General features: G+C 33.9%; 1 protein-coding gene across 1 annotated transcript; it reads left to right on the top strand.

The window, feature by feature from the left end:
• Window positions 1-4,491: 4,491 nt before the first annotated feature.
• Window positions 4,492-5,421, top strand: LOC132602334 (ethylene-response factor C3-like). The gene has a single exon (XM_060315228.1). The coding sequence runs from the start codon at window positions 4,660-4,662 to the stop codon at window positions 5,131-5,133; it is 474 nt and encodes a 157-aa protein (XP_060171211.1). The 5' UTR covers window positions 4,492-4,659; the 3' UTR covers window positions 5,134-5,421.
• The last annotated feature ends 10,274 nt before the right edge of the window (window positions 5,422-15,695 follow it).

Below are 15,695 nucleotides of genomic sequence, written 5' to 3'. Positions count from 1 at the left end.
TTTAACGACCCATTAACCTCTAGACACTAGAGTAATACGATGATAATGATCAATATAAATGTAATTGAGAACATATTGCATATATTCCTTTTTATAACTACAACTCACTAACCTCTGGTGCTATCGATATTATGAGACCACCAAAGGATGTGACGCAACGGATGGGGTTACTTCTCCTTAATAAGAGGTCTCGGGTTCAAGTTCTGTTTATGGAAAAATTCTTGGTGGGAGCACTTCATTTGAATGGGCCTTATGCAGCGCGAATCAGATATAATCAAGCTCCAATAAAGGTACTGAACACCAGGTGTGAAACAAAAAAAAAATATTCTGAAATGCCTAAAGATATATAATTATAAGATATCTAGAGGAATGTTGTTTCTTCTTATTACAAGTTTTACAACAAATACATATCACGAGTTTATTTCAAAATGTTGAAAAAATAAACTTGTTCACATTATAGAATTTGTTCACATGTCATTTAATTTACTTCATGAATTAATAGATTAATGTATTAGGAGATACATGAATTGGTGGAAAATTCTAGATTAGTCTAGTGAGCTCATTCATGTACTTTGGGAGATGAAGTCTAACTTTGGGAAAAGGAGAAGTCTAGAATTGGTGTAGTTCATTTGTAAAAACCCATGTATGCTAGCCATTTTGTTCAAGTCAAATTGAAATAGAAAATTATCTTTCCTCCATTTCTCTTTAGTGAGTATTTTTGACTGTTTTTTGTTGTCTTGCTCTCCCAAATTTCCAACATTTGATATCAGAGCCGCTGTTTTGGAGAGACAACTAAATGTAAAGAGAAAATGACTAACACCAATGGAACTCCATTCCATGTTCTAATGCTCACTAAAGAAAACTATGGAAGTTGGTGCATCCGAATGAAGGCTTTGCTTGGAGCCTATGATGTTTGGGAAATGCTGGAAAGCGAAGTTGATGAAGAAGATGATGCCGCTGCCACAAAGAAGAAAGACCAAAAGACGGGGATGAAAAGATGTTTGAGAAGGTTGCAAATGCGATCAACAAGCATGGGATATTTTTTCAAATTTCCTTTAAAGGTTTGGACAAGGTGAAAAACTTACTAAGTATCATTTCATTTGAGATTGCATATCGAAAAAGGAGGTAGAGCTTGAGTTTGTGAAATCTCAAGACCAAGTTACGAACATTTTCACCAAGCCATTGAAGATTGATATTTTTCAGAAGTTGCGGATGGCTTTTGGAGTAGTGAATCTAGCTTAAGGGGGGATGTTGAAAAAATAAACTTGTTCACATGTCATTTAATTGTTCATGAACTAATAGAATAGTGCATTAGGAGATATACATGAATTGGTGAAAATTCTAGATTTGTCTAGTGAGCTCATTCATGTACTTTGGGAGATGAAGTCTATCATGCATGCCCAGGTATGCTAGCCATTTTGTTCAAGTCAAATTGAAATAGAAAATTATCTTTCCTCCATTTCTCTTCCAGTGAGTTACGTTTTTTTAAGTGTTTTTTGTTGTCTTGCTCTCCCAGATTTTCAACATAAAATGTGTTTATGAACTTCGATTATGCTTTGGATAACGGTCTTCAAATCGGCTTTCTGCGCAATTCGGCCTAAGACATCCATAAAAATGGCTTTATTTAAAGATCCCAAGTGAATATTGCTATATATCAAAATATGATCTATAAGTCGAACTCCGATCCAACAATCATTTCTTTCTTGTTCCTCTTCTAGTTTATAGAGTAAAAACGAATCACTTTTCTTCTGTCCATAGGGCTCTCTTATCAAGTATTTATATAAACAAACAACATTGTAGCATTAAAGGAGTAAATTCCCTAAAAGCTCATCTATGTATTGAGAATTACCTATAAATATCACTTTTGTTTGTTTTAGGACTAGAGTATCACTCAACTTTCACTATTTTCCTCATAATATACTAAACACACAAACCCTTCCTTCTCTCCTAATTTGCATGCCATGTCACATAAAATTCTATTTATTTAATAATAAATTTATTTAACTCATTAAATCAATTTAACTCAACCCAACTCAAACCCATTTAACCAACCAACTCATGTCTTATATCAATTTAACCCGGTTAAAAAAAATCAAATAAGTAACGTAACTTTTATACCTGATTTTGGAGTTTTTGCGTTATGCACCCTTAACGTATACTCCCTTTTATGATTTGAAGTCCTTTTTTTTGGACGATATGCACCTTTAACGTAACTTTTGCAGTAGTAAATACCATGAGACACAACATTACACATCAAAAGTCTCCCCACACGGGGAAAGACATATTCTGTTTCCTGATAATACTGCACAAAAGATTGTCAAGAAGTCAAATACATCATCCTTCTCCATATGCATGGTGAAATCAGTGGTTTGGAGAAGAGACTTAATATACGTAGTAAACAATAACCTGGTTTGTAATAAACCCTTACAAAGAGGCAGGTAAAGAGAGAATAAACATTGACAATTAAATAAGTTTTCTATCCTTTTGGCAAATGGTGAAATCAGTGTTTTCAAAGAAGATAGTAAACAATAAGTAGCATTTAATTTAGGTTGTTGATGAAAAAATTAGTTTAGGAAACTTTTAATTGTATTTTTTTCATATTTACCCTTGTAAATAATAAAACAAAGTAAACCTTTTATGGTTTGTAACAAAATATAGAGATTAGGGGGCATATCGACAAAAAAAATTGAATAGGGTGCAAATCATAAAAGAGAGTATACGTTAAGGATGCAAAGCGCAAAAAAAATAATAATCAAAATCCAATATAAATATTAAGCTTCTTTGATGTTTTCTAACCGGGTTAAATTGATGTAAGACATGAGTTGGTAAGTTAAATGTTTTTGGGTTGGGTTGAGTTAAATGGATAAATAAATATTTTATTTAAAAAGATTTATGTGACATGGCATGCCAACTAGGAGAGAATGATAGTTTTGTGTGTTTAGTATATTTTGAGAAAATAGTGATAGTTAAGTGATATTCTAGTCCTAAAACAAACAAAAATGATTTTTGTAGACATTTCTCAATACATGAATGATCTTTTAGGAAATTTACTCGCATTAAAGTGTCCGTTCATCCAAAGGGCCTATATATGAAAGACGATGAAAAACTTACATCTCTTGTGTAGTTATCTCTTCTTATTTTCCTTTCCTTTTCTATATAGATCTGGTGGAAATGTAGCTAGCAGAGCATTTGACAGTTCGCATAGATTTCTTTATGTAATTTTAAATTATCCAATATTATGGAGGTATGCTAAACTCTCTTTCACGATTAGGGTTATTCACGGAAAATAGGAAAACCACATTGAAAATCGAAGAAAAAAAACTGACACTATTTTGGTTCGATTTGATTTTAAGCAAAAAATATAATCACACAAAAAAAAAAAAAAATCAAACAGAGTATATAAATACCTATTTAAAAGATATAATTCACACACAGTATTTGTGTATATGTGTATTTTCTTTTATAAAATTTGAAAAATCTTACGATACATAAAATATAATTTTTTAGTTTTTATTGTCAAATTCTAAGCTTAGTTACACTTTGTATAGCGAAGGAAAATATTTAAATGATGAAAAATATATATTCATATATTATTCTTTGTCATAAATAGTGTACTAAATGATCAAATATTTGATCAAAATGTCTACACTTATTATTGGTAATCATATATATTTTATTTTTATAAAGATGGTTCATTATTATGTTACCAGAAAAAATGAAGATAGCTATTATATGAGAGATAATTTACAAAGAACATACTGTTATAAAGGTGGTTGTTGTTGTTATAGGTAAATGGTATCATAGAAAAGTAAATACATATATAACTTGATTATATATATAATTCGTTATTCCTTAAAGAATAATTGATTTGGTAGTGTTATATTATATATGCTAGAATATAGTTACTCTAGTATGTGCTTAGGTCACTAATAAAAATTGAGGTTTTGTACACCGACATTCAGTGAGAAATTTGTGCTATAAAACATGATTTTTCCATCTTATTTCCACCGAACTAGCTCCCTGAGAAAACACATGGTGAGAAATAGGTTCTCATTGAAACGCCGAAAAACTTCTTAATTTTTTCGTGTGAAAACACTATTATTTAGATTTTCCTCACTAATATTCAGTGGAAAATAGACACTGCATATTTTTTTAGAGAGAAATTCCCTGGAAATATAGAGATTTGATTTCTTTTTAAAGGACAATTGATGCAAACCTAACTATAAACCAAGGGTGTCAAGTGGGCCGGGCCAGTCGGTAAACCCGGCCCACCACCGGCCTGACCGAAGCCCACTAAGAGGTGTAAGGGGTTGGGCTAGGTGGGTTTTATTAGGGGGCTGGGCGGACAAGGTGGACAGCCCACCAACCCAGCCCACCAGCAGCTCGGGTGATGGCCCACCGGGGCACCGACCCGGCCCGGCCCACTTGACACCCATACTATAAACCCCTATTCACGATAAGGCTCTCTCGATCCGAGTATGGTGCGAAAGATTCTTGCCAGTTGTTTTCCGTTGAATCCGACATATTGTTTTCCTATGTGCCTCTCTTTTCTTCAAACAAAATTATTGGAGGTGTATGCGTACTTCAAATTATTTCACTTAAAAATTCAAATTTATATACACATCCAAAACCAAGCACTAATAAGTCATTCAATATTATATGGATTTCTCTAGGGGTTCTGATGAGAAGAAACCATTTTCAGATGTCACGATTTCCCAACAAGAGATTGCTTCAACACTAGAAAAGACCTTCAGAGGTGTTAGAAAAAGGCGTTGGGGGAAATATGCAGCTGAAATAAGGGATTCGACCAGGAATGGGGCGAGGGTTTGGCTTGGAACTTTCGATACTGCTGAAGAAGCTGCTTTAGCTTATGACCAAGCTGCACTCTCCATGCGCGGCCCTTCAACTTGTCTGAACTTTCCAGTGGATAGAGTTCGCGAATCGCTAGAAGCAATGAGCTGCGGTAACTCAGCTAGTGATGACAAGGAGATTATTGGCACATCAGTAGTAGCCTTAAAGGAGAGACACAAGAAAAGAAATAGTAAAAAGAAGCAAGAAAAGAAGAGAAACAATGTGTTGGTTCTTGAGGACTTGGGACCTGATCTGCTTGATGAGCTCTTAAATGAGGATTAGTTCAAGCTCTGGGTAAATAAAATCTTTATCATCTTCTTTCTTGTTTGTGAATTGTGCATACAAGATTGGTCTAAAGTCCATCCCTAGAGAGTATGCGCCCAGCTTTGCCTCTCTTTATTCACACCCACCTTTTGTATGGACGGGTCAGTATCAATATCTTATCTTTTTAAAGATAGGAGAATTTATTGTGTACTTACAAGAATGCTACTTAGGGAGAAGCTGAATCTATTCTTTTTGTATCCGACATCGGCCCATTTTTCTTTGATTTGATTCTTCCATGATTCAAGATTTTTTCCCAAATGGAGGTACTTTCCTTCCTAATTACCCGATAAGATCATCACCAATTAATTTCATGTGTTATGCTGAATACCCAAATCTGTCTCTTTCCATAGCATTTAATCACTTTTAATTGTTCGATTAATTGATCAACCTTATGAACTAATAAATCTGCCAAACAAGAATAGTCACAAATGGTATATTCTTCTATTTCATTATTTAAATTTAAGGCTGAGTTTGTTATAATCGAAACTATAGAGATGAACCCCTGGGCTAACAAGTTCACTATCAAATAATACATAAATCCCTGTCAACTTCACATTTTTTGTCCTAGTTTCACCTCTCAAAAAGAAATACTATCGTCACACCTCTAGAACAACAATTTTATTTAACCATAAGCCCCAATACAATATTTTCTTTGTTTTTAGCTAAACCATCCACCCAGGTTTTCACCTCCCGTGGTCGTGGGGAGTTTGGTGTGGACCCTACCTCGTTATATAGTACAAAGGAAGTAAATATAAGACAAAAGAAGGGGGACATAAAACCAAAACCTCTGAACAGGGGCGGATTTAGTCATTGCCCAGGGTGTTCACCCGAACATCCTGGACAAAAAATTACAGTATATATTTAGGGTAAATTTTTTGTGTTCATGTACATATATTAACTTTTGAACACCCTGAACAAATGCAAAAGACTAGCTCAAGTGGTTCAATTATTTTTCCGAACAACCTGAGTAAAAATCCTGGATCCACCACAGCCTCCGAAGTAGAAAAAAACAAAAACTACGTGAAAGGAACCTATGTAAGCCAAAGGTTCTATTCTTGAGCCCAGACTCCCTAGGACGAAAATAAACATAGAGCTTTAGATACATTATATTTAATGGTTATTTTGAGTTTTTTATGCGGAATTTTTGTTTTCTCTTGCATTCTTATTATACTTGATATGATTCTACTTTTTTTTTTTTGGACTGCATTCTTTATTCATTTCAAGTGAAAAATACAAAAATCATATGAGCAGGTAGAATGATAGCTAATCTCATGATAAGAAAACTGAAACTCCCTGCCCTCCGATTAATGTGTTCTTTATAAGTCCTCACAAATCAAGTATTACAAGAATATGTCTTAATTTTTTGAAATTGCAGTAAAGGAAACTTATATACTCCATCCGTCCCAATTTAAGTGTTTTAGTTTGTTTGGACACGGATTTTAAGAAATTAACAAAGAAAGACTTTTGATTCTTGTAGTCTTAAATTAAAGATGTATGTAGTCATTTAAATCTTGTGATCTTAAACTTGCCATGTAGAATGTTGAAACTGGAAACTTACTAAATATATGAAAAGAGGCTTTTTTTTTTGGGACAGATGCATAAGGAAAGTAAGACATTTGAATTGAGACGGAGGGAGTAGTATATAATCTACAAATGCGAGAAGGATCAAAAGTCAGGACAAAAAATTGCTCAACTGATTATAGGAAAGGGATACAAAAACTACATTACTTGACCCTTTATGAACTGAAGATCTCCCCTTCTAATTTTGAATTCTGTGTTTAGGAAGATCTCATTCAAGGTGTTTGTAGGTTACCTTGAAGGATGTTGAAATAGTAGTGGAAAAAAACAAGGATTCCAATATACGAACTCGCACGAAGGACATGCAGTGATTTAACTGTTAAAAAAAAAAAGTTCTAATGATCTCAAGGTAACTCAAAATTATAGGCATTCGTGTGTTCAATGCGAAAATTATTATGGATTAAATTATACGAATTTTTTAAATGCGAAAATGAATATTTGTGAGCAATGTAGATATCTTCTAAAAGTTAAAACTTTTGATTGATCTGGGTGTTTGAAATCCTATGGATGACCAACAATGATTGTGGTGTAATGGCTGGTATTACTCCATCCTTAACCAAGGTCTCGAGTTCGAGCCCCCTTGTGTACGGAACCACCATTGTTAGGGAGTGCTTTGCCTCCCAATGTGGGACTACCCGGCATGAATCCGAATTAGTCGGACCCCAATGCGGGTACAAGACACTTGATGGGAAACCAAAAAAAAAATTAAAAAAAATCCTATGGATGAAGACATGGTACCACATATTAAAATGATATCATGCTAAAAGTTGAATTATCTAAAATTGTGCTCCCTCTGTTTTATTAATGTGTCACTATTTCCTCATCAGTTTATTCTAATGATACAGTTTAATTTTTGAAAATAATTAAACTTTAAACTTCTCATCTTACTCTTAATGGTATGTTTTTAAGGCTATAGATAGGATTAGTTATTTTGTGAATTTCAGTTTGTTGAAGACCAATTCATAGGTAAGAAGCCAAAATTGCTTAGAATTTGACAATTCCTAGTTTATTTAATTAATATATAAATAGAATTTTTAATAAAAATATATTTTGGAATAGATTTTTTAATTTCTAGTTAAAGTACGTTTGGTACTATTATTAATATATGTATTACTGGCTATTTTATGTGTGGAGCAGTATGGAGAATATTGAGTGATGTGTTGAGATACATAAGATTTTAAGTAAATTTATTTTCCTCCGAAATTTACCACCATACACAATTGTGTAGTTGTTAAACTTAAAATCATACTAAATTTAAGATCTTTGATACTTCTATTGCATGTTGTTATGTCCTAATCATAAAAAAAGAATAAAAAAAAATTGTACGTAATTACTCCATCTATCTCAAATTATCTGTCGTGGCTACTAAAATAGTTGTCTCATTATTATTTGTCATTTTAGAAGTTCAAGACACAATTAATTATTTTTTTATTTTGTATCATTTATATAGTAGCATGAAAACTCATAAAACGTTTATATTGTGCTCGTAATAATATTCAATGAAACAAAATGAAAAATCCATCCTTACTTGTCCTTTTGAAATCGTTGAGATATTTAAGCAACATTTGGAAGACATGTATTCGATTCTTGATTTGCGACTCTAACCTGTACATTATATGTGTTATAGATTCTATCCAATTCATTAGAAACTCAAAATGACATGGTTCATACAAAAAATTCTCTGATTTAAATATAGGAAAAAAACTCTCTGTCTAAAAGAAATTCCTCCGACTTCACTCTAGTAACTGAATATTTTCGACGGTCACTAAAACTCTCTCGGTAGCTCCACTCCGATGTATCCAATTCATTAGACTCATATTGTGTTTTGCTTGCATTTGATTGTGTTTTCTTTATTGGATTTATTCGTTTTTACTTTACTTTATTTGTTACTTCCTTAGTTAAATTTCATTTCCTCCCATGTACACCCCTTTATTTGTTGCCATTTTCTTTTCATGCATAATTTGTTCCTTATTACCTTTGTATTATTTACTTATTTGATTTATTCTTTTCATGTAGGATCATTTTCCTTATTCCCTTTATCTATTTCCTTGTTCAATCTATCTATTTTATTCCATGTATAATCCTTTTCCTTATTCATTTATTTGTTCTCTTGTTTAATTTATTTTCTTTCCATGTATAATTGTTTTTCTTATTCCCTTTATTTGTTTCCTCGTTTAATCTATTTTATTTCCATGTATAATTATTTCGCTTATTCCCTTTATTTGTTTCCATGGTTTATTCCCTTTATGTCTTCCATATTTAATTTATTTCCATGATTAATCCTTTCCCTATCTGCTTCAAGGTTTAACTTATTTTAGTGATTTTATTTAAGCTTTTATAACTAATCGGTTTCTTTTTATTTTTTATTTTTAATTTGTCTTTCTTTGCACATTATCATGATTAAGTACTTTGTTGCTGCTTTTCTTAAACTGCGTATTTTGTTACAACTTTCATTAGAAAAGCATTATTTGTTACCATTTTCCTCTATTTGTTATTCGTTACTTCTTTAGATTAACTGTCATTCGTCTCATACTTCCTCCACTTGGAAAATTCACATTTGACACATTTAAAACAGTTGTGTGGTTCCATGTCCGTTCGCTATTCAAAACACCCTTTTAGATGAAACGTCTCATGGTAGGTTGACCAGCGGTGCATTGACCGCCATGAGCTTCCCACTCTCCATATGTCCACTAGCGAGAATTGAGTCAAAAAAAATCCACTCTTATTCAATTGAGCTCAATCGCACATTTCTTTAGTTAAGAGATATGCATTCTATTAAGTCTAGGAGGTATTGGTGTATCAAGACCAATAGTTTGACTTTGTCCCAAGTCCAAAAGGGTTTACAACCCCAAAAGGACATCATCACGATTTATGTGCATTTTGAGAGATAAATATTACTAAATGTCTATTGTTCTCCTTACGAGGGAAGGGTAGGCTAACCATTTTGTGGTACAGGTTCTAATGAATCAACCAAATACTTATCCAAGATTTGTCATGGTTAAGTGTATGCCTGATCATATGAAGCTATGGTGGAGAGACCTGGGTCCTCATGTGCAAGAGGAGGTAAGCAAAGTATTAGGTAATCTGCCATCTCTAATGGAAATTACGCCATATAGAGAAGCGATTGAAGCAGCCACTGCATTCTGGGATGAAAAGAAGGTCGTGTTCAGATTTGGAACTTAAATAAAGCAAAGTTGTGTTTTATGTGTTGAAATTAGGAATACCTGACATTATTTGTTCGACCGATTTTTTCACGAATATGTCCGCCAGATTTATTAAATAGAGAGTCTGTCTCCTAGCTCTTGGAATCGAAAAGGATCTTTTCATTCATGGTTTACTTCTTGGGACTGTTGTTATTTCCACATGAATCTGAGGAAGATATTCACACTTGACTCATCACGGTTGTCAATTCATTGTGCAAGGGAGTTGACAAAGGCGTCTGCACGATTGTTCCTATGATTTTGGCCGACATATACCGAGCATTAGGTTGTTGCAAAAATGGAGCCTGGTGTTTCGAAGGGTGCAATCTTCTGTTGTAACTGTGGTTGATAAAACATCTTCAAAAGGTTCATGGGACATAGGCATTTCACAAACCTATTAGGACCGACAACATTCTCGTGCATGATCAGGGTCACTATGGGGGTTAAGAAGATCTAAAGTCTAAACGAGGTGAAAAAGTGGGGGAAGATTATGAGTAACTTGTCCAAGATACACTTTTTCCAACGCACCTCTTATTTCTCCCTTGCTAAGACACTTCTCTCCTTGCTTGCAGAATTCCTCGCTATGTTCTTGCATGCTTTGTTCCAAACTACGTGCATGCTTTTTACAATATTATAGCTCTCTGCCCATCTCTCCAATTCCTTTGTATTGTCTTCATGTAGTTGTTGGTGTCGGGCCTTGGAATCTAGCCATCTCTTCTTGAATTTGCAGCACAAGATTTGAGTTTCAGCCTCTTTGACACTAATGTGCTTGCCGCCCTTAACACTTGGCGTGACGGTCCCCTCTATGTTGCCATGCAACCGCTCGATGTATCCAACTATACAACCAGCTCGATACTTCTCTGACTCCATACTTTCCTCGCTCATCCAACTATATATACAACCAGCTTGATACTTCTCTGACTCTATACTTTCCTCGCTCATTAGCACTCTCTTTTTCCATGTCTTGATAATTTCTGTAGCGAATGAGACCCTATTATCTTCGTAGCCCACTTGATGGCAGTACATGTTTGTCACCCTTGGTATAGTTTGTTTTTTACCTGGTTGCTTCAAAACCCTTATTGGTAGGGTTTCCTCTGAGTCCTATCAAAATCAAGTAAGGACAGTTCTTTGAGTACACCATCAAATCTACAGTAGGAAACCAATTGAACATCTATCGTACTGAATCCTTAGTCAAGTTACACAACATTTTCGCCCACTTTTCCAACTCGTTTGGCATTTTGATCTTCTTGACCTCCATAGTGACCCTAAACTTTTTGAAGACGTTCTATCAACAACAGCTACAACAAAAGATTGCACCCTTCGAAACGTCTAGCTCCAGTTTTGCAACAACCTAATGCTCGGCATATGTGGGCCAAAATTATAGGAACAATCGTGCAGGGACCTTTGTCAACTCCCTTTCACAATGAACTGGCAACCATGATGAGACAAGTGTGAATGGATTCCTCGGCTCCACGTGGAAATACCACCCGTCGAAAGTAAACTGTGAATGCAAAGATCTTTTCACTAATTTAAGAGACAGGAGATGAACTCTCTATTTGATAAATCTGGCGAGTGTATTCGCGATCAAATCGGTCGAACAAATAAGTGTCAGGTATTCTTGATTTCGACACATAAGACACGACTTTGCTTCCTTGAAGTCCGAGTTTTTCACATAATTCGTTAGTGAAAGGTTTTTTTTTTTTTTTTTTTTTTTTTTTGTATAATCACCTCAGCTTTTTGCCATTTTTTGTTCCTCCACAGCAAGCTTACATTTTCCACATAAGCCCCAATTTCTTCCAACAGCGGTGTTATTTCAACATTCCCAATTTTGAACACTGCCCTCTTTTTATCTGAGAATGCAGTGGTTGGCCATAAGTTCTCTACATGGTGTGATTTCCATTAGAGATGACAGATTACCTATTACTTTGCGTACCTCCTCTTGCCCATGAGGACCTACATCTCTCCACCACACCTTCATGTTATCAGCCATACACCAAACCATTGGGTAAGTATTAGGTTGATCCATTAGAACTGTCACCATAAAATATTTGTTAGTTTACCCTTAAAGACCAAATAATATACATTTAGGCATATTTATCTCTCAAAATGCCCATATATCGTGATGATGTCCTTTTAGGTTTTTAAATCCATTTGGTTCTAGGACAAACTCAAACTATTGGTCTTGATACTATTAAGGCCTCCTAGGTTTATAGAATGCATATCTCTTAACTAAAGAGATGTGTGGTTGAGCTCTATTGAATTAGAGTGTGTTTTCTTGACAGAGTTCTCCCTAGTAGACAATCTGAGAGTGGGAAGCTTATGATGATCATCAATGCACTGCTGATCAACCTACCACGAGACATTCCCCTAAAAGGGTGTTTTAATAGCAAACAGTTGTGGAACCACGTAACCTTTTTTTAAGTGTGGAGTGTGAATTTTTCAAGTGAAGGAAGTATAAGTGGAATGATAGTTAATGTAACATAGTGACAAATAGAACATAGAATTAGAGGAAAGCACACAGTTAAGAAAAGCGGTAGCAAAATACGCAGTTAAAGGAAAGTGGTAGCAAAACACTTAATGACGATAAATAAAGCAGTAAAAGAAAAAACTAAAAATAAAACAAATAGGAAACTGTTTAGTTATAAAGATGCTTAAAGAATTTTTTTAAAAACAAGTAAACCTAGAAGCAGATAGGGAATAAAGGGGAAGAATTAATCATAAAAATAATTTAAATATGAAAGCAAATAAAGTGAACAAGGAAAATGATTAAACATGGAAACAAATAAAGGGAATAAGAAAAATGATTTTACATGAAAAAGAAAATAAATTTAAACAAGGGAACAAATAAAGGGAATGGGGGAAAGAATTATACATTGAAAGAAAATAAATTAAACAAGAAAACAAATAGAGGAAATAAGGAAAAAGATTATACATGAAAAGAAACTAAATTAAATAAGGAAACCTAATAAAGGGAATAAGGTAAGCAATTATGCATGAAAAAAATTTGACAACAAATAAAGGGAATAAGGAAAAGACGTGTACATGAGAGGAAAGGAAATTAAACTAAGAAAGTAACAAGTAAAGTAAAAACAAATAAATATAACAAAGAAAACACAATCAAACGCAAGCAAAACACAAAATCCCACATAAATACAAATCTGTAATGATTAGAACATAAGTATCCCCGGCAGAGTCGATATGCTGTCGCGATCTATTTTCTCGCGAAAGCGGGTCTCAACATGTGACAACTCTTTTTAGAGAGTTTAAAAGAGAAGAGTCGTCACCTAATGAGTTAAGGTATGTCAAGGAATATGTTTACTACACTGACTGTCGCTAACTCTTAATTAGTCTACATCACCAAAGATTGATGAGGGTTCAAATTATTTCAAAAGGAAGGTATTAGCACCTTTCGAGGTCCACAAATGTGGATCCCTTCTGAATTTAGAACTATATGGGATTAAGTGATTAAAGCGTGAAATTGAGTCATTACGAAAAATGAGTAATTCGTGGAGGTTGAAAGTTGCAATTCCCAGGGGTTTTAGCCTCCCTAAGCGATTAGTGGAGGCTAAAACCCTTGCGAATTGTAACTTTCAACCTCCGGAAATTATCTATTTTTTGTAGTGACTGCTTATTACTAATCGATATAGCTAGATGATTAAACATGCCAATTGATTACTCCCTCCATCCCAAAAAAGTTGTCCTCTTTTTGACTTGGCACAAAATTTAAGAAATAAAGGAAGATTTTTGAAATATATGGTCCAAAATAAGCCTTAGATATTTGTGTGGCTGTAAATCATCTCATAAAGTTAAATTATTTTAAATATAGAAATGTGACAATCTTTTTGGGACACACTAAAAAGAAAAGAAGGACAATCTTTTTGGGACAGAGGAGTATTAATTAAACTATGTGAGATAAATGTTAAAATAAAAGAAAACGAAAAGAAGGAAAACATTTTGAATAAAACTTCACTAGTAAAAGATGGTTTCGAAAGAAAACCTTAGAGAAACGAAATAGCAGATGCACTTTGAGAAGATCAAATGAAGATCTATGTTAACGAATAAACTTTGCGAAAAAAATTCTTTCCCTACAATATATATATATAGATATATATATGTGCAAGCTTAAGACAAAAGCTACAAAAAATTAAAGTCCAGTCCTATCTACCCCCAAATAAAATGCAATCAATAAGATAAGTAAATTAAACAAGATTAATTAAGGGCCGACGCATATACCTATTTGCTTCCCGGAAAGTACTTTAAAAGGGCGAAACGAAACACGAAAAGAAAAGCTGATTCATATAATCATGTCTGCGCATATAGTGTGAAAAGACAAGAAACAAAGAAACTAACCTGGTTGCTTCCAACGTACAAGAACACTTCTAACTAGTCTACATATCATACATATAGTGAAAAATATAAGAGATAAGAGACTGACCTTTTGCGGCGTGCAGATAATAAACAAAGAATACCGTAACTCGTGTGTGAATAATTGAGAAAATGATAAGGTAGTCTTTGTCTTCCTTTTGTAGCGTGAGAACAAATTGGAACTTAAAAATGTTTTGATGTTTAGATTGTATGTTTAAAAATGTTTTGTATATTGTGAAGTCTTTGAGACTTTTTAAAAGAGTGACAAATAAAATTAGAAAATAAGGGAGTAACGTATTGTTTTATTTTTGTAAAGTTATATGTGCTCTTCATACGAAAAGTCAGTTGTAGACTGCGATTGTCATTACGGAAAAGGGTCAAATAAACCCCGGAACTATTGGAAAAGGGCCAAATATACCCCTCGTAATACTTTGGTCCAAATATACTCATGCCGTTACACTATTGGTCTAAATATACCCCCGTCTGTTAAAGTTGTTCAAGGTAGACATCCAATCGTACGTGACACTGACATTTGATGAGGTGGATGCCACGTCAGCACACCTAACCCATTTTACCCTCCCCTCTATTTGTTCTTCTACCACTAAAATCTCCTTCCCTTCCACAACCATTGCCACCACTACCACCATATAGTTAAGGCTACACGAAAAAATGTCCTAAACATTGTCTTACTGATTAAGATTAAAAAATTAATTCTTTTTTGATATCTTATGGATTTAAGTATTGATCTGATCATTGTCTAATAACTTCATAGAAAAAGGTAATTATTGTGTTCAGAGGGATTAAAATACTCTGATTGATGGCCATTTCAGAATATTGAATCAATAAAGAAAAACATTAGAGGGGTTGTAATATCTCAAATCAGGGGGATCTGAACATTTTTCGCTTGCAATGAGACTGCATTTCGTTTGCTGATTCATTTATGTGGATAAGCCATTGCTTCCCTCACTAACGAGGAAAGAAAAAAAGGACAAAAAAATGAATTAGAAAAAAGTGGGAATCTGGCCTGAGCAACAAGGATGTTTTACTTTAAATGGATGACAAATAAAATATTTGATAAAACTAATATAGTGTGTAAAAAGTTGAACAATTGTTTCAATTTGCTAGATTCTGTTCGAGTTTCATTTGCTTTCAAATTTTCTAATTTGTTTTCCTTACCATTTATATGGACCATATTAGATGGGAAATTGCAAAGCTAGCTACTTCTTGGTTAGTTATTTCTGCCAGCTCAGTTAGCGTAGATGAGGAACTCTTATCTGACTATTGACTTTTGCAGTGGATTCTTACTCTCGAATCTATTTATACCACAGAAGCAACCTCATTTCTCTTTATGATATACCAATATATTATAGCGTACTA

The sequence above is a fragment of the Lycium barbarum genome, chromosome 7, assembly GCF_019175385.1.
Source record: "Lycium barbarum isolate Lr01 chromosome 7, ASM1917538v2, whole genome shotgun sequence".
In the NCBI taxonomy this organism is placed as follows: Eukaryota; Viridiplantae; Streptophyta; class Magnoliopsida; order Solanales; family Solanaceae; genus Lycium; species Lycium barbarum.
This window is presented reverse-complemented; position numbering and strand designations above follow the sequence as displayed.

Bases quoted from the DNA above. Each gene is read 5' to 3' on its own strand.
- LOC132602334 (XM_060315228.1), top strand. From the start codon at position 4,660: ATGGATTTCTCTAGGGGTTCTGATGAGAAGAAACCATTTTCAGATGTC.